At 39.1% G+C, this 26,554-nt stretch overlaps 7 protein-coding genes across 7 annotated transcripts; 2 read left to right on the top strand and 5 right to left on the bottom strand.

Annotated features, from left to right (window-relative positions):
• Positions 1-4,973: 4,973 nt before the first annotated feature.
• LOC107189568 (EGF domain-specific O-linked N-acetylglucosamine transferase) lies at positions 4,974-7,346 on the top strand (the record flags this gene model as incomplete). Its single annotated transcript, XM_015578129.1, has 10 exons — positions 4,974-5,123; positions 5,253-5,459; positions 5,541-5,689; positions 5,768-5,931; positions 6,028-6,148; positions 6,222-6,375; positions 6,442-6,642; positions 6,709-6,842; positions 6,920-7,022; positions 7,083-7,346. Coding segments are annotated over 10 exons (1,647 nt in total), but the record flags the coding sequence as incomplete, so codon positions are not given.
• A 193-nt stretch (positions 7,347-7,539) lies between these two features.
• LOC107189576 (uncharacterized protein At4g17910) lies at positions 7,540-9,398 on the bottom strand. The gene is made up of 2 exons (XM_015578137.1): positions 9,353-9,398; positions 7,540-9,238 (listed from the first exon to the last, which is right to left on the bottom strand). The coding sequence occupies exon 2, from the start codon at positions 9,195-9,197 to the stop codon at positions 7,629-7,631; it is 1,569 nt and encodes a 522-aa protein (XP_015433623.1). The 5' UTR covers positions 9,198-9,238; positions 9,353-9,398; the 3' UTR covers positions 7,540-7,628.
• Positions 9,399-9,735: 337 nt separating this feature from the next.
• On the top strand, positions 9,736-11,778 carry LOC107189553 (ATPase WRNIP1). The gene is made up of 4 exons (XM_015578113.1): positions 9,736-10,116; positions 10,175-10,985; positions 11,071-11,298; positions 11,619-11,778. Exons 1-4 carry the CDS (start codon positions 9,736-9,738, stop codon positions 11,714-11,716), a joined length of 1,518 nt encoding a protein of 505 aa, XP_015433599.1. The 3' UTR covers positions 11,717-11,778.
• Positions 11,779-12,536: 758 nt separating this feature from the next.
• On the bottom strand, positions 12,537-16,051 carry LOC107189577 (angiotensin-converting enzyme-like). The gene is made up of 12 exons (XM_015578138.1): positions 15,965-16,051; positions 15,733-15,891; positions 15,568-15,667; positions 15,332-15,475; positions 14,964-15,267; positions 13,919-14,071; positions 13,740-13,864; positions 13,440-13,615; positions 13,202-13,362; positions 12,993-13,115; positions 12,726-12,910; positions 12,537-12,655 (listed from the first exon to the last, which is right to left on the bottom strand). Exons 1-12 carry the CDS (start codon positions 16,034-16,036, stop codon positions 12,537-12,539), a joined length of 1,821 nt encoding a protein of 606 aa, XP_015433624.1. The 5' UTR covers positions 16,037-16,051.
• Positions 16,052-18,058: 2,007 nt separating this feature from the next.
• Positions 18,059-19,726, bottom strand: LOC107189554 (coiled-coil domain-containing protein 113-like). The gene is made up of 6 exons (XM_015578114.1): positions 19,569-19,726; positions 19,225-19,461; positions 18,770-19,002; positions 18,498-18,697; positions 18,197-18,354; positions 18,059-18,140 (listed from the first exon to the last, which is right to left on the bottom strand). Exons 1-6 carry the CDS (start codon positions 19,724-19,726, stop codon positions 18,059-18,061), a joined length of 1,068 nt encoding a protein of 355 aa, XP_015433600.1.
• A 1,148-nt stretch (positions 19,727-20,874) lies between these two features.
• Positions 20,875-22,337, bottom strand: LOC107189555 (fas apoptotic inhibitory molecule 1). Its single transcript, XM_015578115.1, has 5 exons — positions 22,318-22,337; positions 21,543-21,772; positions 21,349-21,474; positions 21,108-21,157; positions 20,875-21,045 (listed from the first exon to the last, which is right to left on the bottom strand). The coding sequence occupies exons 1-5, from the start codon at positions 22,335-22,337 to the stop codon at positions 20,875-20,877; spliced, it is 597 nt and encodes a 198-aa protein (XP_015433601.1).
• A 175-nt stretch (positions 22,338-22,512) lies between these two features.
• On the bottom strand, positions 22,513-24,769 carry LOC107189573 (fumarylacetoacetase). Its single transcript, XM_015578133.1, has 8 exons — positions 24,686-24,769; positions 24,007-24,236; positions 23,791-23,931; positions 23,476-23,729; positions 23,207-23,413; positions 22,986-23,131; positions 22,778-22,895; positions 22,513-22,694 (listed from the first exon to the last, which is right to left on the bottom strand). The coding sequence occupies exons 1-8, from the start codon at positions 24,767-24,769 to the stop codon at positions 22,618-22,620; spliced, it is 1,257 nt and encodes a 418-aa protein (XP_015433619.1). The 3' UTR covers positions 22,513-22,617.
• Between the last annotated feature and the right edge of the window lie 1,785 nt (positions 24,770-26,554).

Here is a 26,554-nt window from a genome sequence, read left to right on the forward strand (position 1 = left end):
CACTAATACACGTTCACATTGTTGTACGAAGCGATATTAATGTGACCAAGCCTTCTCTCTCGTTTCTAGCACCCATACACAGACGCGATTCGCTGCCGCGTTTGCCTGGTATCTCATTAATATTTCAATTACCAACTCCCATTTACGATCTAACGGGCGTCATGGTGTGGGTATAATGAACGGTAACTTTGTCATTGTGTCCCGACGACATCTCGGTCAACCGTAAGCAGCATTCCTATCAAAATTCCGGAATAGATTTACCATAATAAAATGATTATCGTTAATGCGGTCTTTTATGACGGTGCAATCTACCGCGACGAGCCGCCCAGAAGGATTTCAGCGTTTTGCGGCTTCATCAGTATCGAGCATTCTATTCGCTGTACACTCGCATAATGCTCGGTATTACGGGGCGTAATGTGTGTTTACGACTCGGCGTATAATGCAAAATCAACGTCGGTCCGCGTGTGCACGCAGAGAGGGACGACAATAGAAAGGGGACTCAATTCAGCCGAGTATCATTGTCCGTGCGTTATTTATTCCTAAACGATTCTTGTTTTCCGCGTTTCCCAATACCCCGCAAATCGAGCAATTTTGCATCATTATTGCGTCAGTAGAACAGGAATCGCGGATTACAATTTACGCTCCCGTTCCCCGCGCGTCGGTTCGCGGCTGGCTCGTTAAGCATCAACGGCCAAAACGACGCCTGAAGATCGGACAAGGCGATCGGAAATTAATTTCAATGGGGGAGTGTTTTATGGCCCGCTGCGTTTCGAGAGTTATTCGAAGTCGCGTCGCGTCGTACGGTTTCGAAAGTGGCCCGGGCCGTCCGGGAATTTAAGGATCCTTCACGGACGAAGGAAACCTTAAACTCACTTCGCCAGCCCCCATGCGATATTTTAAGGTTCGCGCGTTTTTTCATGCCCGCGCGACATCAGGAACCGTAACCCCGCGACCTCGACAACGGCCGAAGGATAAATCGCTCGTGTGGTGGCCGCGAAGAAAATTTCGTGAACCTCTCTCTCGACCAGAGCTCGGAGGATGAGTTTTTGTGTCCCCCCACTTGCTTACCGGGTGCAAGTCCGCGAGCGGTTTAATCGGTTCCCCGTGTAATTAATTGGCCGCGGTAACGAAGTCCGCTACGCGGAGGCCCATCGGGACTTGGCCGAACGGTATTACAAACATTTATCATCTATTAATTAAGCGATTAGTCCGGCGTCGCTAACGAGAGTCTAGCGTGTGATGGAATTTCTTTGGCTAGAGTCCTAATGCCGCCGGGTAATTTCTATCCTTACGAACCCACGGGGCCCCCGAGGCATTCGGGATAATCGGATTCTAATTCAGTTCATTATATTGTGGATAGATTACGGTGCTGCGGCTTCGCCATTACCGCGCGATCTGTTACACACGTTACTTCACACCACAGGCCCGAGGAGTACGTGAGAGATTAACCCTTTACAGTGATCACTTTGTAACCGTTCGCTGGTAAGTTATTTTCTCCTGCGCGTTTGTATTTCGAAACACCTAAAAGACCATCGACATCCATCTATTCTGGTGATTTCTTTCGTTCTGACACTGACGATTTACGATTGTAGCTTGGGGGAGGTATCTACGAATCGTTGTCTCCGGACAGGCCCAACTTTCTGTCTACCCAGCAGGGACGACAATCGTTACAGTTTACGTTTGTTACACGCGTATTCAAATGGCATAGGTGTGGGCGGCAAAGAGAAAAGACGCAGGTAGATTCACGGGAATATACGACCAGGTATTACGGTTCGCGCAGGTTGACAGATGCATCTATTCGGGCACCGGTGGTCAGTGGACCTAGCGCGCGATCTACGAAAAGTACGCGCATCCGGGGAAATTTGTATTCGCTCCAGGTCTGTTGTGCACTTTTTTTCCCTCCTTTTTTCGTCGAGCGTGGGTGTCCTCATGGTCTGGTTTCGCAAGACTCCCGTTGCAATTGTCCAGTGACGCGCCGCCCCCACGATTTTCTCCGTGTTGCCACGCGGGAGGAACCCTAAGCTCTCCTATGAGGGACATTATAGCGCTGGATTTCGCGTAGGTTGCATCGTGTCGCCTGGTGAAGCGTGGCGCCACCGTGGCGGGACAATCCGTGGTTACACACCCGATGCCACGCGCTCGTTTTACAACTTGCACGCCGCGTTTTCTACGGGTGTTACACTTCCACGTGAGACCCGTTTATCAAACGATTATGCAACCCCTGTCGCGAAATTGATCGCCCCGGAATACCCCGGTTACAACGGGCCATTATTCCATTCTTATGCCGAGCGTGGGTCGTGGCACCCGACACTCGATTCAGTAATTGCGGGCAACAGTATTTTTCATCGGGGGGGGGGGCACCCCTCCCCCCCGGATCAATGTTTCACAGATCGGATCGCGTGGTCTTGGGCCCGCTCGATCCAGCCTGATAAAATTATCAGAAAGAAAGATGACGGCGATTTTGTCGATAATGAACAAACGAAGAGGTACCGTTGTAACAGCGTCGAGAAAGGGGAACCGGGGTGAGGGTGCCGTGATCGTGATCGATGTAGATCATTTCCTCCATCTATCCACGGTAATCCTTTACCGGGCAGTCCGAGTGTGTCTCCATCGGTATACATATATATGTGCATGTATTTGTATATTGTATATATATACATAGTACTAGCTCGTTCAACGCGATCCGTTTCCGGGTCACGCCACGGCAGGTTGACGCCTGAGGTGGCTATACTATCCTCTTGTCCCTAACCGATATCTCGACTCTCTCACATCGATTAGCATTGGTTCCTGGATTATCGTGATTGGCCTAGCGGGATGACTTACGATAGTAACGTAAAGAGGTTCAGTTTCGCGTACGATCGCTTGTCCAGTCAGTATTCCAAGTACCAGGCTAGAGACAAGATAGGCCTGGAATAGATTTTAGATCGCAGTTATCCCCCCGTCGACAACTGTTGAATATCCGACTTTTATAGCTAGAGCACGTCGACACAGACTTTTCACCGTGGTCCCGCGTCCATTGTGTTCCCACATACATTAGACGGTTATCCAGTCCGTTGCGGCTGCGCCGCAGAAGATACAGAAAATGAAATTAGAAAGGAGCACTCTAACAAATAAATAACTTTCTTAGGTTTATGCATGTTCCGCTTTTGTTAACCGTACAATAAGACCTGTGCCTCCGAACCAGACTTTAATTGCATAGAAACGGTTTCTCCGGTGAACCAATAAAGACACCTGCGAGCAACAAGAGTTGCCCAGCTATCCCCGAGTCTTCCAGATTACGTAACGATTCATGCCTAACCGAGTGTGGGACTCGCTGTCTTTCAAGCACCGTACGCCAAGACCCTTAGATTCGTATCTCTCTCTCTCTCTGTCTCTCTTTCTCTCTCTTCGACGAGCAAAATCGTATAAACTTGCGACGATACGATCTACATCGACCACGCCTCGGGAGAAGACCGAACTCCGTTCTTACCGTATACGTCGGAACGGTTTTTGACGTATCCGCAGGGAATTAGCATAAGGCGCGTCTCGTGGGCTTATCGGGAGTCAATACCTCGGTTTATTTTGCGTATAAACATGCTGGATAACGGAAGCCATCACTCTCCGCTGACGTAGACAATAGTGGTGCCCATGACAGAATGATTCCATATACGATCTAGCCATCCCATGTATGTATATCTTGTCAATCACGAATGAAAACTTGTTCGGGGATTTATTAAATAAGAATCTGAATAATTTCATGTAGAGTAGCGAAATAATAATGCATTAGCAAACATAAAATTTCGATCAATGACTTAAGAAAGTTCTTGAAACGTGAATGATATACTTGATTATTGGGAGCTAATGTAAAACAAACTGGTACAAAATATTTACCTGACCAAATACACATTATCGTTAGCTTCTTTATATATTTTTTTATTCACTTTTAATTTATTAAAAATTGAATCGACGTTTACTTTGGTGCTCTGCTTTATCTTTTGACGATAAGGAAGATCTACTGACAGTAATGCAGGAAACAACTGGCAAACTATCATCGAATGATACTGAGGAAAGTCAATAATCGGATGTTGACAATATAGAAAAGAATAATACCAGTTACTGCAAATGCAACAATTGTGTTTCAAAGCCACCTGTAGGTGGCCTACTAGAAAGCCTCACTCTATCACGTGCGAAGCATCACAGAAAAGGGGATTCAAAACATCAGCCTGAAGAAATCGAATATCCGTCAGCACAGTGCCAACAGTTCCAATTATAATGAGTCTCAGAAGACGTGCTACTTGTTACCTATCTTAATTGGTGCACCAACAATGTTGAAAGTGCTTTACGTAAGTGAAAACGCGCCTGTTGCGGAGTTGTGGCAGTGCTCCGCCATATTGAAGCTACACACAAAGAGGCAATTGAGCTTGTATGTGAGAGGGAAATAAAGTCAAACGTCTGTGCTCGGAAGTGTCCTATCTCACGCTTGCAGGAGGTGGGAATACGCGTAGACTACTGTGTGCAGTGCGTTCGTCGAGTACACGTGAGTACAGGATTATTCATTTTGTTCAATGTAAAACCTCGGTATACTGTACCAGTGTATTATCGATTGAATTGACAGGACCAGAAATGCCGGTATGATTTCGGAAATAGAAGAGAATCCCTTGGTAGTGTTCGTTCTCTCGTTGAGAAACTTTCAAGGGTAACTGGTGGGTATGCATCGCCTATGATGAATGATGTAAGACATCCCGTGTCTACCATCTAGCATTGACTTTCACCGATTCTTTTAAGGAGACACGCTCACAATTGTGTGGGTGTCGAGCGTCCGTGAATCGTCTGACAGAGGGGCGCACCGAAGGTGAGGTCATATACCCATCGCTACAGGTGGTTCCTCCTCCATTCACGTAGTACAGTCGCGCTCCGTGAAGCGAGTGAGTGCACCTTCTCAGGGAACCCCAGCTTCTTCTACGATGATCGATAAAACGTTGCTGCGCAAATGTACAGCGTTGATCGTCCTAATTTTCGCGGTCACTGCCATCCAAACCAATTACTCGGACATTGATCTGCCGGACGATCACGTCAAGTATTACTTCAACTCCTTTCCCACGGTAGCCGAAGACTGCCGCAATAACACCGCTTGTCCGTACAAGGTAATACAACGTGTACTTATAACGCGATTATGTAAGGATACACTTTCCATTATTAAACGGGGGAAACTTCCGCGCCGCGAAACAGTCCGATATCGACACTGACAAGGGATTTTTCTTGGAACAACTTAGGGTAGCCTCGACACCGAAGCTTGTTGGGGTTACGAGTCGAATTGCAAAGCCGAAAATTCGTTTTCCGTTGCTCAATGTCCAGGTGATCACAAAGGATGGGTGACCACGAAGAAGGCTCAGCTGGACACGTTTTACGCTCAAGGCGATTTCGGCTACGTGCGCGACCAGAGGAACGAGATGTCGATCTTTTGCGAACCATTGTTTCTGGTAATTTTTATTTAGCTACTGAGCTAGAAAATATTACGAAAGATTTCTCATTCCCGTTTACAATGAAGCTTTTCGTTAAAGGAGGACTCGTCCCTGGAGTGCTCGGAACACATGAGATTCTGTAGGGCGAGGAACGTAATGATAAATTTCACGGATCTCTTACACAGAAAGGAACCGATACGGTACAAAATGGACGTTTTGAAAGAGGGCCAGATTGGCGGGTACTGCACGTGAGTGAAAAATGCAGTCACCACACGATGAATCTTTGTATTCTCTGTAAATTAGGTCTTAGCATCCTTTCGGTTTAGATTGAACGAGAAAAGACTAAAGGACAATGCGGATCACATCAGTCCGCTGCAATCTTGGGGGCCCGAATTGCGATATTTCCAAAAGTTAAATCGACCGCCGATCGTCAACGGCGACTGCGATATCGTCATAGAGAAGCCGACGTACATCATGAAGATAGATGCCAGTAAGTGACGAAAAAATAATTTTCTGACAAATTACGCGACGGTTACCGCAAAATTTTTTAGGCATCCGTTCATTTCTTGAAGTCGTTCTGTTTCAGTAGTAAACATGTACCATCATTTTTGCGACTTTTTCAATTTATACGCGTCATTGCACGTAAACCTCACGCACCCCGCCGCCTTCAGCACTGATAATCACATAATGATCTGGGAAAGCTACAGGTAACTGACACCGGCGCAACAGGAAAAAATAGAACCGTAAGATATTAGATAGCAATGGCTCTCTCCCTTTCAGTTACCGTTCTGCGTTCCAAGACACCTTCGTGGCTTTCACGAGGAACCCGCTGTGGGATTTAAAAACGTTCCGCGGGGAAACTGTCTGCTTCAAGAATCTCGTGTTCCCGTTGTTGCCTCGCATGATCTTCGGCCTCTATTACAACACGCCATTGGTACGATAATTCGTGCATCGAGGAGTTCGTTGCTGGAATTTTTTAACGACCAGAAAACTATTTCAGATCTACGGTTGTGAGAAAAGCGGATTATTCAAAGCGTTCGGTGATCACGTGCTGCACAGACTACGTATACCTCTTCACGAGAGAAAGAACCAAAGGATAAGAGTGACTCTGCTGAGTAGAGACACGCTGTATAGGAAAATTTTAAATGAAGACGAGTTGGTGAAAGCGTTGAAGGAGAATCCGGAATATAGAGTTAGAAAGGTAGCTGACTGAATAAGCGAGAAGATTGCAGAAACTAGGCTAACGTCGTAAATATTATTATTCTAGGTAGTGTACAATAAAAAGGTTCCATTCAAAAAGCAACTAGAGATCACGAGGAACTCTGATATCTTCATTGGTATTCATGGAGCTGGTCTAACGCATTTAATGTTCCTACCAGACTGGGCGGCTGTGTTTGAGATGTATGTTTGATTTATGAGAGACGAATTGTTTCATTGCGAAAAGGTTATTGTACGATTTACGGGTGATTATTATTTAGATATAACTGCGAGGATCCAGGATGCTACAAGGATTTGGCACGTTTACGCGGTGTGAAGTATTTCACGTGGGAGGATACTTCGAAATTGGTGCAGCAAGATCCCGTAAGTAATTATTTGAATCTTATAAGTAATAATTGAAATTTGTTAAATAATTCTGCACAGGGTACGCATCCTGATGGAGGAGCTCACGCGAAGTTCACGAATTACAGTTTTGACGTGAAAGAATTCCTCCGCGTGGTTGCACAAGCTAGTGATCATGTAAAAAACCATAGCGTTTTTAAAAAGTTCGTAAGTAAAAGAACTCGAAGTAAAAGGTCAGATCTAACGAACGAAACTAGTACAAGTGATGTTAAAGATATTGAATCGCCTAATTCGAAAGAACGGGTAAAATTGAAACCTGACGTTCAATCCAAAGATGAATTATAATGAATTCTTAGACAATGAATTATCGCTAACCACGAACAATGTTATTGTTTGATAGGCTAGTGTAATGAACGAAACAAACGACTTGTTACCAATTGAGTATTTTACTTATTTTTATACTGTTATATGTACATACTTATTTTGATAGAAAGATGAAATAAATATGCAGTACAGTGCGATATGTCTATTGGCAGTGAGAATATTCTAATGCTGTAAGTATATTTGACCCGCAGATGTACAAAATTCGTATTCCCTGATATATAAATATACAAGAAATCCTACGTTTTATAACTTAATTTGCATCTGTTTCCTATATAGGAATAAAACTGTAATTATATTTAGAGCCATGTAGGCGATCAGTATTTGTAAAGCTCTGGACTCATTTACATACAATGTAGGTATTAACATATTCACACCACCAGTCATCAGGTTTGACAATAAGAAAAAGAATAAACCGTTATAGTTCACAGCTTCGAATATTTCAATTGTGTTATCCACTACATTTTTCTCACATTCATCGAGTACACGTTTTCGTTTATTTTTTGCCTCTGCTTTGTGTGACTTGGTTTTTTTATCCGCGCAGTCGGAATTTGTATTGGCACGAATTAATATGTCCATGATTATTTCTAATAATAACAATAATGTGAGAACCATAACGCCTAATGTAAGTATCCACATACAATAGCCCGCATTCGCTAAGCGCCTTGATACTTTAAAATACGAATCACAGAACAAAGTGGCTGCGCAAGTTTGCGCAGCTATCAAGGACAGTTTGATACAGAGTATCATAGACTCATTGTAACTAGCATCGAGTTCGTATCCGAATAACTTCATGTGAAACGTTTTGTACTTGTACTGCACAGATTGTTGCATATATGAGTTATGATACGTGGAATGTATTAATCTGCCAACTGCTACCCCTATTAAATAAAGTCCTATATATCCAGGGACTGAAACTACCCCTTCTCGATTGGCAGACACAAAGTTATCCCTTGGTTTATTACTCAACACCCATTCCTTCAACTCGTTAGTGCTCAGAATATATTCGTGCATTGTTAAAATCCAGATGCCTGAGAGTAGAGAATACTTTGAATTTATAGTACTGGTTATACAACTAGTGAACAGTTTAACAAAAGCAAGAGTTATAAAGAAGTTCCAATGGATACCATATTCAGTTACATGCTTTTGATATCCTATGACTTCAATAGCAACAGAACGACCAAAACCCAGTATTAAAAGTGGAATACAACCTTTTGCAGATTGTTTAATATTCTTTGATAATGTATGAATGAATCCTAGTCTATGGTTAGGAGCAAAGTCTCTGGCTTCTGGCGCTACTAAAGCATTTGCTAAGATGAATAATCCAACACCATTGTCCATTAAACTATATCCAAATACCTCAGTCTTGGCAAATTTTCGCGGAAAGATACGAAAATCTATGGCTAGTATACATATCACTGTTATAATATTGGTGAATGCCCTAAAAGTTGTAATGAATGGTTTTCTACCCTGGCTAGACATCATATTATAATTTGATGAGTTTGGATTAAGTCCCAGTAATAAAATATTGATAATAGATATTGATAACATGGCACAACACACGGTAAAAATGTACTCAGATAATACAGTACAACATAAGATAGTTGGAATGACAAGTAATAGAAATTCTATCAAAACTTTAACATTTTTATGAATTAAATTTCTTAGAAGACCTAATGTGGTTGTAGTTAAAAGAATACTACATATGTTAGGTATGATCGCATACACAACTTCCCTGGCTGTTGTTCCACCATGATTAGAAACAAATGCTTCTTGTTCTTGGCGATAAAGTTTTGTGTTCCATATATTTGACATTTTTATCAAATATGCAAGTAGTTTTCTTGATGAACAATGTTCTGTAAAAAGCTATTCTTAATTTTGTTGCTTATATTTTCATTATACATTGTATATAATGCAGTATATTTTAATTTTCCAGACTTTTCAATGTTGTATTGTTTTTATGAACTTACTTAGAGAAACAATTTGTTAATTTATAGTTCACAACCTATTTTGTCATATAACGTAGAATTTGTAAATAAAACAATTCAATAAGAACTAAACATGTATGGATATTTTCTTTCAGACTTCTAACCACTGTTTTATCAATAGATGGCACCACACTTAACACATGTGGTTTCAGAAAGACATATGTATAGTCAACAAAGTGCAAGTATAGAAATAGAGCATCAAATCTGTGTCTTGTAGAAGTTTGTCTATTACAAACTGTTGTAATTTTGATAATAAACAGGATATTTCATAGAAACATTAAAAGTTAAAGATTAAAATCATACTATTTTATGTTTAGTATTAGTATGAGTCATATAATTATAGAAATATATATATAAAACTGAATATGTTGTGTCCAATATGTAGGAAAGAGTTCTCTGTTACCAGCATAGGAAATCATATTGATTTGTGTCTCTCCTTAATTAATGCACTTCCAAAGGAATCATCTCAAAGTTTAAAGAGATCTTTACCTTTTAACAAAACAGTTGAAACCAACTCAGTTAAAAAATACAAATCAAGTGCCATGAAAAATATATCAAGTATGAATCAACAAAAAGCAGTTTCAAGCAAAGAGCATGTTCCTCTTGCTGAAAAATTGAGACCTGCATGCTTTGCTGACTACATAGGCCAAGAACAAGTCATTGGTTCTACTACTGTGCTACAGAAGTTATTAACAAAAGGATGTATTCCTAGCATAATTTTTTGGGGTCCACCAGGATGTGGAAAGGTAACATAAATATCAATTGCTATTTTTTAATAATACTTATTACTTAAACTTCTTTTAGTCATCTTTGGCCAATATCATATCACGCTTGAGTAAAGAAATATGTGGAGATAAAGTGCATATTACAAAGCTCTCTGCAACATCATCTGGTGTTAATAATATTAGAGATGTTGTGAATGCAGCCAGAAATGGAGACAAATTAAATCGAAAAACTATTATATTTATGGATGAAATACACCGTTTTAATAAACTCCAACAAGACATATTTTTACCTCATGTAGAAGCAGGGACATTGACTTTAATTGGCACAACTACTGAGAATCCATCTTACAGTTTAAATTCTGCTTTATTAAGTCGATGTCGTGTATTTAGTTTGAATAAATTAACAGTACCTAATGTAATGAAAATTCTTTGTAAGGCAGTATCATTCATTAATGGAGAGATATATGACCCCGAAAGTGAAAACTCACAAAATAAGTTCAACTCAAATCTAAACTCTGATTTCATTATTAACAAAACAGTAATTGAATGGTTAGCAGAAGTATGTGATGGAGATGCACGTGTTGCATTGAGTGGCTTGGAATTAGCAGTTAAAAGAAAAGTATTAAATAAGGCAAATCCTTCTCATCCTGTATCAATAACTCTTGAAAATATTAAAGAAAGTCTTAAACAAGCTCTATCAGACAAACAAACAACTAATACTCATCATTTATATTCTGCGTTACATAAATCAATAAAAGGAGACAATGCAAGTGCAGCATTGTATTGGTTAGCAAGAATTATGGCAATCAAAGAAGATCCTGTAGACATAGCAAGACGTTTAGTAAGAATATCAGCTGAAGATATTGGTTTAGCAGATCCTGATGCATTGGGTATATACTACTTATAATATTGTTAGGTACATCCTTATTTATTAAATGACAGTTTGTTATTATTATTAAAAATTTGTTGTTAAAGGAATAGCTGTTCATACTATGCATGGATGCCAAATGATTGGAATGCCAGAGTGTGATCTACTTTTAGGGGAGTGTGTTGTTTATTTAACAAGAGCACCGAAGTCAGAACTTATACATAATGCATTAGAGACGGCTAAAAATATTATTATGAATCACCATGGACCACAACCCGTAGTACCTTTGCACATTAGAGATAGATCAGGGAAAAGAAAACTTGAAACCATTTTGGGTGAGTTACTTCATGTACTTTGATTACCATAATTCATTGGTAAAATTAACCTTTAAAGACAATGTCATGTCGTTGTGCTGGCATAGCCGAAATTACAGGCTTTTTTTTATAACACAGAGCATTTGTCATTGAAGGTACATTTTCAGTGTACCTATAAACGTTCCACAATAATATTTACATATTTATAATTTTATCGCAGTACCAACAATAAATACAAATGCGAATACAATAAGAATATCAATCCTTGAATAATACTTGTAATTTTCTCGAAAATTCATAGTATTATTGAAGTATATTTTGATAATCTTTTGTTTCTCCAGGACCCCATCAAGGAAGTTTGGTTCGAAAAGAGGAGAACATTAAAACTCACTTACCATTTGGTCTCCAGCACACCAATTTCTTCCTAGACGATTCCTGAAAATTTCCTGCATCTTTTGGTAAACTGCATCATCATTCTGAAGGATTAATCATTGTTGAAATCTCGAGAACCTTCGGACTTGTATCCGTACGTTTCCCGCGCGACTGACCACTTTACGTGACAAGCGCGCTCTTTGAAGTATTGCACGATTCATTCGGACGTTACAAAAGATAACCGTTACACAAGTTAAATGTTGATTTGTTAAACTTCGTATTAATTTAATATTGTTACGCCTTGGCGTTCCGCCACACGACATAACAGTTTATTTATAGAACACAACACAACACGACGTTTATTCACAACTGTAAATAATCAAACAACTGTAATCGAAACGACTGACCGATCTACAATCGATTCTCGAAGTCGGAGGCATCTTCAGTTATAACGCGAAACGGCGAAACAAGCATCGTGGCTTCAAACGTCACAACAATATATATTAAAATATTATTTATTTGTAAAGATTACTAATGTCATTTCTTGTTATAAAGTCTTATTCTCCTTTAAGGAATGGCCGTGAAAATTAAAAATCAAAACGTACATCACACTTAAAATATATGTTCACATCACTCTACCAATATAAATTGTACAATAGTAAATAATGTGAACAAATTCACTGTAATCATTCTTTATAATTTGTCGAGAATCGTTAAATTGTTAGTAGTGAATCTTAATTCTATATTATAACCGAATAAGTTAGGTGTGCACTATACTTTTTGATAGAAAGAACATACAGTCGTATTATATATTTACACAATTCTTATTTTATATACAAAAATACTTTAATCTTCACTTTTACTACTTCACTTGTCATTTTCTTGTATTAATACATTGAAATTTGAGTAACTACTAGAACCAATGAAACAAGTAAGCACGAAGTGACCTTTCGGGCGCCATTTTGGTACCAGTGAAAAAACAGCGCTGAAAAATATGGAAAAAAGTCTTTACTTGCAAGACATTAATGGTGCATTTAAAAATATCATTCTATGGAAGGTAATATTTATAAACTCACCTGTGTCTTCGCGATTTGTGATCCAACCGACTACTGGTTCCATTTCGTTCTGTCGTTTCAACCATTGATTTAATGGCTCGAAATACCTTAATATAGCACCAGCATCCATTCTATTCGTTCTGCCCCTTGTCATTTGCCGTACAACATCTTTCCATGATCTAGAGGATCCTATTGATAACACATCACTGGAAGAAGGAACAATGGAATAAATATAACAAAATCTATTTTATTCATATAACGATTAAATGCAGTAACTTTCGTACATACGAGAGCAATCTGCCTGCTTCCCGGGATCTATAAAAATCACAGGTATGTAGATCTCCGGTGTGACCCGCAATTTCGCACAAAGATTCGAACAATTGAAACTGTAATACTACACCGACGAAGTATCTGAAAATTCATTCTTATGCTTATAAATATGAATGAACTAATAATAAATAACAGATTCTAGTGCTATTAACAGAGTAAATTCGTACTTAGCATAAAGAGCATCTGCAGGAATATGATATTTTGAGCCAGGATCGAAGTCTCTTTCGGATCTTGGAACCGGTGGCACAATTCCTTGATACTGCAACCTCAATTCCCACCATTTGTTCGTCATATCAACGACACCGTCCCCAAATACACGCCACCTCCACTATAAGTATTACAAACAAACGTATACAATGTCATCATTGAAATAAAATTAAAAATGGTGGGTAGAATATAAAAAACCTCGTCAATTATGTAAGCGAACGGCATGTAGGCAACTTTACGAAGAGCCATTAGCATTAGGAAGTTAATATTGCTGCCATAGTCGTCCGTGGCATTGTTGTGCAGTCCAATTCTACTTAAATGTTTAGAAGTGAATACTGACAGACCGATGGCATCACTGACTGCTTCAAAAAAACCTAAATTTAAGATTATATGAAAATTCAGTATTTGTTTATGTATAACTACACTGCCATCATCAGTTTTACAATCACTTGTGGATCAGCCTTCTTCATAATCACATTTATCAATGCAATTCATTACCTGGGATTGGTTCATTACGGAATAGTAGGGGCTGATCACGGTATTGTAAATAATATTGCAAGCGAGCGATCTCGTGGTGAGTTGATAACAGATCTTCCATCGTAACCATCGTACATTGTTTTATCCTGAAAAAATCTGTATACAGTTTACCGATTATTTACATCAGAATACGTTAGCACCTATAATCGATCCTGTTACAGAAATCCCAAGCGCTAGAAGTACACTTTACTTCTCTGTCAATGGGTTTCTCGAACATGGAGAACCTCCAGAATTCAGGTGGCATTGGTTTCATCCCCAATGAAGTAAAGAACTCCTCTGCTATTTGGAACATCCTTAAACATTTTCGTTTCATCCAATGTATACAATTAAGTAAATTAATTTTACTACTATTACAATTATTAGAAATTTTAAGGGATGATTCTACATGTCAAGATAAAAATTATGTTGCAGACTTTGTTTTCAAGTTATGAACAAACAAAAAGTGGGGTCAGAAACATTGGAAATTAAAGGAATCTCTGTACAAATGGTAAACATAGGGCACAGTAATTATGGAGCGTACGTTGGTGATGGCTGAAAAAAAATACGCCCTTAGTTAATAAAGAAAGGGATTTCTGGAATCGGTCAGACCTCCCGCTGTTTTCGATCGGTCAACCACGCCGGGTTCATTTGTCCTTAAGGTGTCGTATTCGTTACCAGGTACCTCCTTTATTGTACTATCCCTCTCCATATTTACACATTTTTATTCCTTTTTGTCCTTTACCTGGGATTCGAGTAACGTTTCCTTAGTTCGATCGCAGCGGTCAACGCGGACACATCAATCGACGCGAATAGTTCTCGAGGAAGAATATCTGTGTTTCTTTTTAATATTAATTTAATTTATTATCGCGAGTTTCAGTTCAGTTTAAATTAATTTATTTAGTGTATAGTCTGCGCGCGCGTGTGTGTGTGTGCTGTGATCTCCATTCTACTTTTTTATGAAGTGTCGCGAGAGGACAGTCCAGGCTCTAGTTCCGGTGTTACGCGTCACTTTTTGAAGTACCAGGTAACTGTTTATTTTTTTTAGTGCATTTTTTTATTATAGTGTCCTACGCTTCTGGCTCGAATTTTTAACTGTTACTAATTTGAAAACAGCATAAATTTGTCATTCTAAATTTTTGTTTCATTTTAACACATCTCCTTAAAGTTTCTTATACCAGTAGCCGAATACTTTGTATACGGAATTACCTTAAAGGTGTGAAGCCTTGTATCATCATGTCCAAAGATACATCAAGCTTCTTGCTTGCCGGAAATGGCTTAACCACGTCGAAGATGTTCTCCCAATTTTGAGCCCACATGTTTCCCAAAATGTGCGCCGGAAGTGGTCCGTCTCTTCTTATTTTATCACCGTACCTTTCGAATAGTTTTGTCCTAACATACGTAAAAAGATTTTTGTACAAATGCATTACAGCCGACATTACGTCTGCGATGTTTTGTTGGAAATACTCGTCTTCATAGAGCTCTCTCATTTGGTCCCCTGCATCCGCGAATCCTAGAGACGAGATATGTACGAATTTATACAAAGTGAACGTAACAATAATATATTATTTATCTACCATTTAGTCTGGCTGCTTGATTGGCAAGTTGAATGTATCTCATGTATTTGTTCTTTAGTTGGGGTCCAGTAGCTTCGTGCCAAGCGTGCCAATAGTATAGTAGCTCATCGTAGTCCTTTGATCTTGCCATTATTTTACCAACATCTGAGAATCATTAGTCAAAAAGTAAAAGAACTTGTTAAGTGTATCAATAAGCAATTTCATTAAATTTATTTGTGAGTAATTGTGGGACTAACCGTGATCCAAACTTAGGTCACAATTCGCACCTATGGGCCTGTAGGGGCAGAGTCTTGTTCTTGCGTATATTTCCTTCATTTCGACAATTAGGCTGTGCACCTGGCAATTGATTTATACTTTTACTATCATCGTATTTTATGTAATTTACCATCATATGAAATTACCTCGTTAAATTTGTCATCGGTTAGAGAATTCCGACCTTTCACTGCGATAATATGGAGTTCTCTTCTTGCCAAAGGATCTGGTATTCGGCTCCAAGCGAAGCTAACAGCCTTACGCCAAGAGATTCTGTCGAATTTTAACTTCAACGCCTGTTCGTCTAACTGAAAATCATGTAAAGTAACATTCCTTCGAAATGATAGATTTTTTCCACGAAAGTTTAGTATCTATTATCACCATTCTTCGACGATTAATTTCAGTGACGTTGGTAGCAAAGTTCCACTGAGCTGTCATTACCCTCGTGCACATTGCGGACGCTTCGCTGTCGAATTCTCTGAGAAATTGTAGAGCATCTCCCAGGTTCACATTCATGCCCTTAAAAATTTGTACGTCTATACAATTTTCATCCTATATAGAATATTTTTATTGCAAAAATCGCTGTACAGTTTCGTACTATAAAATATTTTCAAGGTTTGTTCCTACTGGCCCAGATACCATGCACCCACGATTCACGGTCTAATTAGAATTTCAAATCTGCCTTCGACCTAATATCTTCCAGAGACTAAACGTTCCCTCAACCGTGTCGTGTACGTAGGCTCCCATCGAAGCGTACCATCTCTCGAGTACCGTTAATACGCATCGAACAAACAATAAAGCGTAAATATCGCTCAATGCATTTCAATTCCTTACCTCTAAGTATTTGTGAAAGCTTTCCCCCACGAACGAACAAATCATTATCGTCAGGACTAATTTTCCGGTAATCGTCATGTTGAACTCTTCGTAAGTAGAACTCAGAAATCGGTGAAACGGATTGAGAAAGCCGTCAAACTTTCTCGAAATCAATTTTATTTCTCATTGGAAAACAGACTCCAGGATGTTCACACAGGATATTGACCAATTGTTCCTTTATGCACCACTGAGCATATTATGTTTGCCATTTTAATAGTCTGTCCCATAAAGAATAATTTCAATACACCTTATTATGCGTTCACCAATTGTTTGAAACTTTTAAATTGTGCTGATTTTTAGTTCTGACCCTATAGTTCCACATACTAAGATCACTGGTTTAATAAGCTCCGATCAAAAGTGGAGTAACACTTGATCGAAGGGAGTGTTTCGATCGAATTTTTGTCGACACTGTTGATTCGGTAGCTGATCGAATGTTTGGTGCGTCGATGTTGTCGTCGCGGCAAAACTGAATCGCCGCAGAAAAGAGAGACAGGTCTTCCGGGACGGATATTCCACGGACGAAAAGAGGAAGGGACAGGCATCGCCGGTGCATGAAGCGTGACCAGCCAGCGCACCATGGCACACGCCAAAATCCTTCCATCTTCGACTTCGTTCGCATTTCTTAACGTATTCATTACTGCCACCGTGAATATAGTTCATCAAAGAAAATTAGCTCTTTTATGAAATCAAAAATTATGTACGGGCTGAGTCACACTGGGTCGAGTAATGGGTTATCGGGGCCGGCAAATTGGCGAAATAGATTGCCTGGCTTAACGAGGTCGATCCTTGTAAGATTGAATTTTATTTTCTTTACTATTAAATGAAAGTGTTAAATAGTATTGTGCATTCACACTTTTAAACGTGCTTCTTTTACGTAGTTTAGTAATTTGTTCTCCATGAAATCCATTGTAGAATGCAATTGCACTTCCTTCTTATGAAAAGTATAGTATACGTATATTTATATATTTATGTAGATGTTTCAGTTATTTAGAGAAATGTATGAATGTAATTGACTCTTTAACCATCGTGCACTGTTCATTGTACTATTGCATTATGTACTTTTCTTTGTTTGGGTCTGAATTAAAATCGAATTCAGGAAACCCATTTGCCTATCGCCAGATCATAATATATGTAAGCTATTGGTGTCAAGTTAATTTACAAATTTCTACAATAGAAAGTATAATTAAGAATCAAACATTGGTTTTGGATCAAACTGGCCTGAACAGTGCACGAAGCTTGAAGTAGTACAAAATCTTATTCTACAAGAAGGGATTTTATTCTGTACATATAACTGCAAGGTGCATTATTAACAGGAAAAAGAGAATTAAAGGAACTGAGATTTGTTGATCATTAATTTTTACAAATTATGGATTTGCTTTAATATACATTTATTCCAGCTCTGGTTTTTACATTATTTATTGCACATGGAAAGTACGAGTATCATGGAAAGTGGACGATTGTTTTCCTCGTGTCCAACACAAGCACCGTAACTCCAATTATCCGGTGGCGTAACCAGTGACGGTACCGAGCCGCGTAATTTTTTTACAGATATAATTGCGCTACTCGTACCAAGACTGGAAACGATTTCCAGGACCAAACGAGTCAATTCGTATGAGTATGAGAAGTTAAGGAATTTACGGTGAACGGTGCGATCGGATATATCGTGCCGGATATTTTTTTATGCCTGAAATAAAGTAACATAATCATCTTTGTAACTTGAGAAAAATTTATATAGCTTACATTATGATATCTTGGACCGATTTTTGGTTATGACCCTGCTTCCGGGACGTCCGAAATATGATTTTTTGAATGTTCTTGCGTCTGTCTAAGAGTTTGTATTTCTTCTGTAATTCCTGCACCTGTATTTCTAATTTCACAAAATCTAAAATATCCGGCACCTGGAAACCACGATTACGGGATAATATACAGTGTAATTCGACAGTTCGACATGTACTTAGAAAGGCCAGGCTTGTTTCTCTTCGAATGTGCCAAGCTTTCAAGCACCGTTGCGCCAGGATAGATGGAATCATTGATGGCTTACAGTATAGTTGTCCATGTAGTGTAACAGCTCCTCCAGCTCTTTATTCAGGTGTGCCACTTCCGTCTCTACCTGTTTGTGCTCGTCCTCCAGTTCGTTAATCTGCTCTTGTTTCAGCGAAATGTCATTCTTCAGACCGTTCAAAGTACACAACAGGTCGCTCAGTTTCTGCTTGTGCTGCGTCAGTTTCAAATGATAATGGCCTGCAAAACAGTATGCAATGTAATAAAAATCTTTCGTATCAGGACTTGTTATTCGATTAACAGCCCGGCCACCTGCGATCCTCTTCATGTCCAGCACGTAGATCGTCTTCTCCTCGATCATCCTTATGTAATCCTTGTTCTGAATATTCAATTGTTCGAAGTCGACGGCGCGTAGCGCCTCTCCGAGCTCCTCTCTCTGGGCCAGCTGCTGTCTAGTCTTTTTGATCAGCATCTTTAACGTCGAGCTTCTCAACCGCAGCCTCCCTATTATCGTGTTCGCCGATCTCAGCCATTCCTCGATGAATCTTCGCGAGAACTGACACGTGTAAATTGTGTATACGTGGTGTAACACAAATGTTGGAAGACCCGGAAATGGGAGACTCGCGAGGTGATTTGAAACAAGTTTTTCCTTAGTAAAAATATTATCTGAGGCTTTGTTAACGAGAAACAGGTCTCCCAACATTTTTATTACACCTTGTATATATACTAATTACCCTCGCAATACACCCTAAAGTTCGTGCAATCACCTGGTAACCTTTTCAGCCGGGATTTTTCCAGTGATCCTGTCGACACCTTTGACCACAACATTCTCCTCGAACTCCACCTTCGCCTCGTGCACCTCGGTGATACGAATTTCCACTTCCTCTATCTCCGCCCTTATTTGGGCTTTTCTCTTCTTTGCCAAGCTCTTTTCCTCGCTCAGCTTCTTCGTCATTTCTTCAACCTCTTTGTACGCCATGGTTATACGGTGCGTTATAGTAATTCTGAGAGTTTTAGAAGATGAAATAGAAATGAAATGATTCCGACTGCTAATTGACGGAGGAACTGATCAATAGTGACCATTCGTTAAGTTCTCAATAATTTATCTAACTTCGAATGTTCAGTGCATTTTCCCACAGTGGACACGCTTGATGTCCCCATCCTACTTCCGGATACGAGGCTCAATACGCTGTACACGCTCGCGCGACTGCTCAACGTTTTGCGTCTTGCTGGGTCCGGTAGAAACGCGATGCTGTCTCGGAAACTCATACGGGAAGCCGTTCTCTTTGTCATCACGCGAGAGAGTTTCCGTGCGTATTTCGTTCTATCCAGGATTTGCATTATCTCTGGTGCAAATTTGGCAAGGAAGAATTATTAAGAAAAGAAGAATTTAGACCATCGCCTAGCCTGGACAATATGTATATGATAGGCAATCTGTGTATGACAGTAGTGATTGCATTAACTAACTTACAAAGAAAGGCACGGAAGTATCCCCCTCCGATTTTGATGAAACTTCGAGGGGTGGTTTCACCCCTTAAAGTCGCCTCTCAGCCGATAAAAAAGAATACGTGTCCCTTATTTTTGACTGCTTACCAGACATACGAAGTTTCATCAAAATCGGAGGGGACACTTCTTGAAGTCAATGTACTATAATTAATTCTACTAATGTACAGACTATCAAGTTACTCTTCGGAATTTCAGGATCCTGTCGCGTGAGGTATCGCTCATAAACGTCATTCTCTAACGTCAGCATCCATATTTTCTGCAGAAGATCGTCCTGCATGTGTTGCAGTTCATCGAACGACATGTCTAAAATCGATAATATTTTCGGTCATTTTGAAAATCCGGGGACACTGTTAATGATATAAACTATTATAAACCATCCAGGTCGATCTCGTCAACGTGTCTTACGCTGATTCGTGTCCCCATGCTGAATATACTTTCCCGGATCGACATCGTGATGATTTATTCACTGAACAGAACACGAGAAAGTGGTAGAAGTATTAACCTATACTGTGGATATTTATATAAATCCATATTTTTATGGATTCGTTTTAAAAGAAGGAATGAAAAGACTTGTATGTACCTCTTCTATTCAGAATCGTATTATATGAAATATTCAGTAAAAATTATATAGAACTTTGAAACTTAAATTTCAGCTTTGATTTTATTTTATGGTAATTTACACTTTCTTATACAATAAAAATGCATAAATCCGTAATCCAGTGGCAATACAAAAGTGGAAAGTGAATTGAAGTTGTCTTCGTCAACGATAGTTCGCTACATTCAGACGGTTGATCAATCAGTAGGTGAACCTATTCACTGTTATCGTGATTTATTGTATTACATACAAAGTCTAACAAACATTTGTGGCACGTGATGCAGTAACACTGTGGAAAGGTGGTCACACGGTTCATCTATGACTCGTCGGAATCATTCGACAGTGATTCCTTTCCAATTTCTATGTCGTCGATGTACAAAGTGTACATTATTCCAATTTCTTTTTGACCTGAGCTCTGGGATCTAATAGAAGCTGGGAGTTCTCCGACCGTGAAAAGTATTTCTGCGCCATCGTCGGTGAAATCGTTCTACAAAATCGCGGTGTTGTATTAGAATTCATAGTAATCACAGAAAAAGGCATATTTCTTACCTCTGTTTCGACCTGTTCGCCATTTACCCAAACATTTTGTGCCTGTTTGTCTATCAAAGAACGTATTATCGTTAACATCGATTCATTTATGTTTTAGTTTACAATTTGTAGACCGTAGATATTTATACGGAGACATAATTTATACGTAGATTAATTCAAAGTTTTTCAGAAGTTTTCCATTTATTACATTTTCAATATTCACATCGTTGTAAATGCGTAAAATTAGCAGTGCAATGATTACCTAACACTATCCTGTATTCTTGATTCCCAACGTTAGCTAGCCAGGTTTGCAAAATCTTCGATTGTGATTGAACGAAATTTTTGTAGTTTTTTCCATTCACCATCAAGGTGTAAGAATATCTTAAACCTATCAGATAGTGTATTTTGTATTCTCTGTCTAATGATAACATTTTTGTTAGTGTCGGACAAACTTACCTGGAATTGGGTCGACTCTGATTACGAACTTGTTCTCATTGAACATGAAGGTCTCATCCCCAACGAGTTGAAACATCCAGTCCCTGTGAATCAATTCCTTACCGTCCACTTTTACCACTCGACGACCTGTCGCTGTCCCGTGCTCGAATTCTATCACATGATTCCCGTCGCTTAGGGGAACGTTCCACTTCACTGTTGGCTCGTCCGTTGACTCCAAACTGTGCAAACTCCTGATCACCGATTTTCTTTTTAAATTATTCCACACACCAGTGAGTGATATAAAATCTTTTTAGTAATGTAATAATATAATTAAAAAATTGCTCACACAGAAATCTACTCACACTGTTTTTTGTTGAAAATTGTTTTTATTTGTTAAAAATAGTATTGTGGAAGAATCGAGTAAATTGTTATAACAATGTAAGTTTTTCGAGATTTTTAGAAATAAATATTGAACGTAGGAATATATAGTGAATAATTACAACTATAAACATAGTGAATAATTTATTAGTGCATATAGCTTTGACGAATAATCAAGTAGATTAAATGCTTCTATTTATTGAGCGAAACTGCTCCGAAATATAGGACAGTGGATTAATAAGTTAGTCGTATTATTGATCTGTCTTTTAATTGATTTAACATATGTTATAGTATCTCAACTGACAGACATAAGTTTCCTAGAGCAAGAAATAACGAACAATAAATTGTTCAATTTATTTCAATCTTCTTTACGTGTATAAAGTGTACCAGTCGAATGAAATTACTTCGTTTTACTCACTTCAACAGAATAGCAGCCATGTTCCCGCCGTAACTCGTTCCACCTGCACCTGGACTGGCCTCCTTATTGATCGAATTCACCACGGAAATTATTCGAATCGATAATCTAGCTATCTTACGTCACGATACATTTCTCCGTGACGCAGATTTTAAATAACAAAATACTTTTCTTTCATTTTCAAGTTTATTTCTCCGTTTTATTGAATGTGTTATTCATCAAATACAAAAGCAGCAAGTACAAGGAACGTGTATAGAATATAAATTTCATTCGAGAATGTATATAAAATATAAAGGAAGAGAACTATAGAGTAACGGCTGGCAGCAATTTCCCGGAACACGGTCCGAATCCAATTCTATAGCCATCGCCGGCACAGTAACCTAGAAAACGACAGCGGCTTAAAGAACTATCAATAAAATCCGTAACGTATGAACAGAAGCACGAACGAAACCGGCGAACGTACCTCGGATTATCACCTCGTCGCCATCTTGCAGGAATGTCCTCTTTGTCCCATCTTTTAACGGTATGGGTCGAGTACCTTTCCAACATAGCTCGAGCAGGGAACCAAAAGAATCGGGGCTCTAAGAATGCGCGAAAATAAACGGAATTAATACGATGTTATAGGACGAATTAAACGTTGAGCTGTAAACAAATTATAGTTTCGGACGCACCTCGCCACTTATCGTACCGGAAGCCATTAAGTCGCCTGGATTGATATTGCATCCGGTTACGGTGTGGTGAGCTAATTGCTGCTGGGGCGTCCAGTACTGGTATTTGTAGTTGCTGCGACAGATTGTGGTAACGGTACCATTTTGAGCTGTCATGGAAAAGAAAATAATTCTTCAGCAATTTAATAAACATTTTTGATAAAAAGAAGCTTGATAAACCTTACTTTTAATATCAACCTCCAAGTTCATGTTAAAATTACAAGATTCACGGTGTTGTAAATATGGGAAGGGCGTTGGATTTTGGGGGACATTGGGTACTTTGAATGGTTCCAAGGCTTCCATAGTGACGACCCATGGCGATATCGTGGTTCCGCAGTTTTTCGATCCAAACGGGCCCAATGGAATGTATTCCCATTTTTGTATATCCCTTGCTGTGAATAATTATTCCATCAATTATTGTTTTCACGTTAATGTTGATCATTTGATTCAGTACCACTCCAGTCGTTCATTGTAACCATCCCAAAGATATGATCGTAAGCCATGTTTGCTGGGATAGAGTCGCCCAATTGGGTGGCTGGTCCCCCAACAAAGAAAGCTACTTCCAATTCAAAGTCCATTAGTCTGGACGGTCCAAAAACTGGTTCTGCATCTTCCACCGGAAGTGTCTGACCATGTGGACGCTTAATTGGTGTTCCAGAGACGACGACAGAGCTTGCTCTTCCATGGTAACCAACAGGTAGATACTTCCTAAAGTGTTATGAACTTGATTAAGTCCTGAACAAGCGTATCTTTTCATCGATTTAATTACCAATTTGGCATTAAGGCGGTCTCCTTCCCACGGAACATGAGGCCTACATTGGTAGCGTGATGAATCGAGGAATAGAAGTCAGTGTAGTCGCCAATTTTCGCTGGTAGATGCATCGTCGCGTTGTTTTGCAGTACGAAAGCTCTACGAAGACAAATAGGACAATTATTTATAAACAGGTTTATTTATTCTTTGATCAATTTTTCTTGAATTCTTTACTTTGAACGTATGTTGGGTTCCTGCAAAGTTTCATTGTTGGCTGACAATAAATCCTGAAGCCTGGTTCTGGCTTCTATCCAGGCGGGCCTTCCCAACGCCATGATATCGTTAAGACAATCACGACGGAACACATCTTGATTATTTTTCAGTAATGGACCGTCAAAAAGATGTGCAATAATGGATAAGTCCAATATCTGATTGCCAATTGCTACTCCTATTCTCTTCTTCGACTGGAACAGAATTTGCTATGTTACCAGCAGTTGATACTACAGTTCACAACTTGGAAATCTAAGAGGTTTAAACTTTGCAGAAATACAAAATCGAATTAGCTTGATAGGTATAGTGACACAGTGTAAGATTTTTAATTTTTGCAGTACAAATTGTAGAATTTCACTTGATATCTAGACAAATTCAATCGACAAGTGTTTCGAGGTTCATAACTTCGCGCCAGTAGCCTTTCTTCTGGCTCACTGCTAATAGATGGCGATTTGTGTGACAATATTAAACGTGCGTTCCTTAATCTCATCAATCAGCTATTTTTATGGATTATATAATAGTTTCAATGGTAGAATTACATTAAATAATCCCTCTGATGATGTTTATGGATCATACACAGATTTATCTAGATGATGATTATGCTACTGTTTATTGCCATAACACCCAACTAGTGTTTACTCACGTTATTCGATGTTGAAAAAACACCATAGGGAAGATTTTCAATCGGAAAATCGCAATCCGGCGAATACTCCACGAACGACTTCATGATTGCAGCTGTTTCGAAAGACTGAGACGAGGTGCAGTCTAAAATCTGTTTGTCTGGAGGCTTGTCAAGGCCAACTGGATATCTGTACGATAATATATTCACCTGTTTACGAACGAGCCCCCCGTCTAACTTGTTCTGAATTTTTCCCACGTTTTTTCATTCACTTCAACGACTACGCCAAGCGTTAAATAATTTATTCAGTTGACACGTGATTGCACAATGTTTTTTAAGAGTATCAAGGTTCAGAATCATTCGGTACCAGAAATGAATCAATGATGTGTATTTGCAGGCAAAATGAAAAGTATAGGAATCAAGATTTATTATCTTTAATTTTATCGAGTTACTTGCAGTTGAGCATTAATATTATAATTTTAATCTGAATTATTTACTATGTCTAAAAGGACTTAGTCGAGACTAAAGGGGCCACTTCTGGGTGATTAAAGTTCCCTATTAAATTTCACGTAACATATATTGACAATTTGGGATAACAGCAGTTTATTAGACATTGATATACAGTGGATAATAGGTCAATTAGGTTGATAGGCGGTACTCGTCGTGCAACAAGGTCACGACGTGCCAGCAAACATCGCTACATCGTATTCCTTCACATAGTCCATTTCGTTTTTCGATCTTCGTCGCCGGGAGAGTGTCACGCACACGTACACATATGTACATATACATATTTATATATTTATATATATATATATCATTAACTCTCTCACCTATGTATATATATAAATGTATTCTTCTTTTTTTCGTTCTTGTTAATTACGTACAATGTATAAGGATAATTAACCTCGACGGTTGCGAGGCTCTCTATATTGTTAATAACTCTTTGGAAGACTTGGGACTTTGTTGTTCTTCTCCTCGCTCCGTTACCAACTTAGACTAATAATTAACGATAATGAGGTCAGGGTCTTTCACCCTGGGTCAGTTTGATAAATCACAAGGAAAGGAATTGACCAACGTGTGCATTATGCTTGTGCCAATTTCGTCGGTGTTCGAACCGAAAACGCAATCAAAATCATTTGTCACAGAACGGTGTGCCACGTGTGCATTCACAGGTAACGGAAGGTGCAACAGGTAAACGATAAAACATTTCGAAAGGTGCAAGGTGCAATTCACGCTAATAACAAAGGTGCAAAGAGTTAGGTAAAGAAACGGTATAACAACGTATTAAATTATACAGTGAATAACAATCATACAGAATACCATACCGTGTACAATAACAATGTTACAAGAATTGAATATGTATCGATTTATAGATCGATGTGATCTTCATATTCAATTCTTACAATTACGATAACTGGACTACAAATATTTATGCAAATTACATTGTTGTATATTAATTCACAAAATACGGAAAACAAACATTAAATTTTTTTCAAAGTTAATACCGTATTGTGTTTCGCACATTCAGATTTTCAATTAATGCATAAAATTCGCAGTCCAGCGATAACAAATACAGACGAAGCGTGGCTTGCGAGTCTGTCGCAAGCTTTATTTACAAATGCTCGGTTTCAGAAGAAATGGGCACAAGAACAATATACAAAACCGTGTTAAGTGACGGCCACTGTCATGGCGGCCGTACACTTATCACGTACATATTCACGAACGACATTTAGATCCCTAAATAAATAAGGGCTCAAGATCTCTACACAGACAGGCTCGTCGTGTATGTATTCCTTTCACCGTACAAATATATTACTCTTTCTATTCATTCTTTGACATTGCTAGGGTTACGTCGAAAATCGTCAGCCATTTTGTGGCGGCACCAACGACTGT

The sequence above is a fragment of the Dufourea novaeangliae genome, unplaced genomic scaffold (genome assembly GCF_001272555.1).
Source record: "Dufourea novaeangliae isolate 0120121106 unplaced genomic scaffold, ASM127255v1 scaffold169, whole genome shotgun sequence".
Taxonomy (NCBI): Eukaryota; Metazoa; Arthropoda; class Insecta; order Hymenoptera; family Halictidae; genus Dufourea; species Dufourea novaeangliae.

What these genes read in the sequence shown, in the direction of transcription:
- LOC107189576 (XM_015578137.1), bottom strand. Translation starts at nt 9,197, where the DNA reads ATGTCAAATATATGGAACACAAAACTTTATCGCCAAGAACAAGAAGCA.
- LOC107189553 (XM_015578113.1), top strand. Translation starts at nt 9,736, where the DNA reads ATGTTGTGTCCAATATGTAGGAAAGAGTTCTCTGTTACCAGCATAGGA. An exon ending in GTCCACCAGGATGTGGAAAG is followed by an intron (nt 10,117 to 10,174) that starts GTAACATAAATA and finishes AACTTCTTTTAG; the next exon opens with TCATCTTTGGCCAATATCAT. An exon ending in AGCAGATCCTGATGCATTGG is followed by an intron (nt 10,986 to 11,070) that starts GTATATACTACT and finishes TTGTTGTTAAAG; the next exon opens with GAATAGCTGTTCATACTATG.
- LOC107189577 (XM_015578138.1), bottom strand. Translation starts at nt 16,036, where the DNA reads ATGTGCACGAGGGTAATGACAGCTCAGTGGAACTTTGCTACCAACGTC. An exon ending in CCGATGACAAATTTAACGAG is followed by an intron (nt 15,668 to 15,732) that starts GTAATTTCATAT and finishes ATCAATTGCCAG; the next exon opens with GTGCACAGCCTAATTGTCGA. An exon ending in CCGTAATGAACCAATCCCAG is followed by an intron (nt 13,616 to 13,739) that starts GTAATGAATTGC and finishes TCTTAAATTTAG; the next exon opens with GTTTTTTTGAAGCAGTCAGT.
- LOC107189554 (XM_015578114.1), bottom strand. Translation starts at nt 19,726, where the DNA reads ATGAGTTTCCGAGACAGCATCGCGTTTCTACCGGACCCAGCAAGACGC. An exon ending in CCGGCTGAAAAGGTTACCAG is followed by an intron (nt 19,003 to 19,224) that starts GTGATTGCACGA and finishes GTTCTCGCGAAG; the next exon opens with ATTCATCGAGGAATGGCTGA. An exon ending in TCGGTCCAAGATATCATAAT is followed by an intron (nt 18,141 to 18,196) that starts GTAAGCTATATA and finishes ACTTTATTTCAG; the next exon opens with GCATAAAAAAATATCCGGCA.
- LOC107189555 (XM_015578115.1), bottom strand. Translation starts at nt 22,337, where the DNA reads ATGGCTGCTATTCTGTTGAA. An exon ending in ATGGCTGCTATTCTGTTGAA is followed by an intron (nt 21,773 to 22,317) that starts GTGAGTAAAACG and finishes ATCGGTGATCAG; the next exon opens with GAGTTTGCACAGTTTGGAGT. An exon ending in AGAATACAGGATAGTGTTAG is followed by an intron (nt 21,158 to 21,348) that starts GTAATCATTGCA and finishes GTTCTTTGATAG; the next exon opens with ACAAACAGGCACAAAATGTT.
- LOC107189573 (XM_015578133.1), bottom strand. Translation starts at nt 24,769, where the DNA reads ATGAAGTCGTTCGTGGAGTATTCGCCGGATTGCGATTTTCCGATTGAA. An exon ending in TACAATGAACGACTGGAGTG is followed by an intron (nt 23,414 to 23,475) that starts GTACTGAATCAA and finishes AATTATTCACAG; the next exon opens with CAAGGGATATACAAAAATGG. An exon ending in CCGGTACGATAAGTGGCGAG is followed by an intron (nt 22,896 to 22,985) that starts GTGCGTCCGAAA and finishes GCGCATTCTTAG; the next exon opens with AGCCCCGATTCTTTTGGTTC.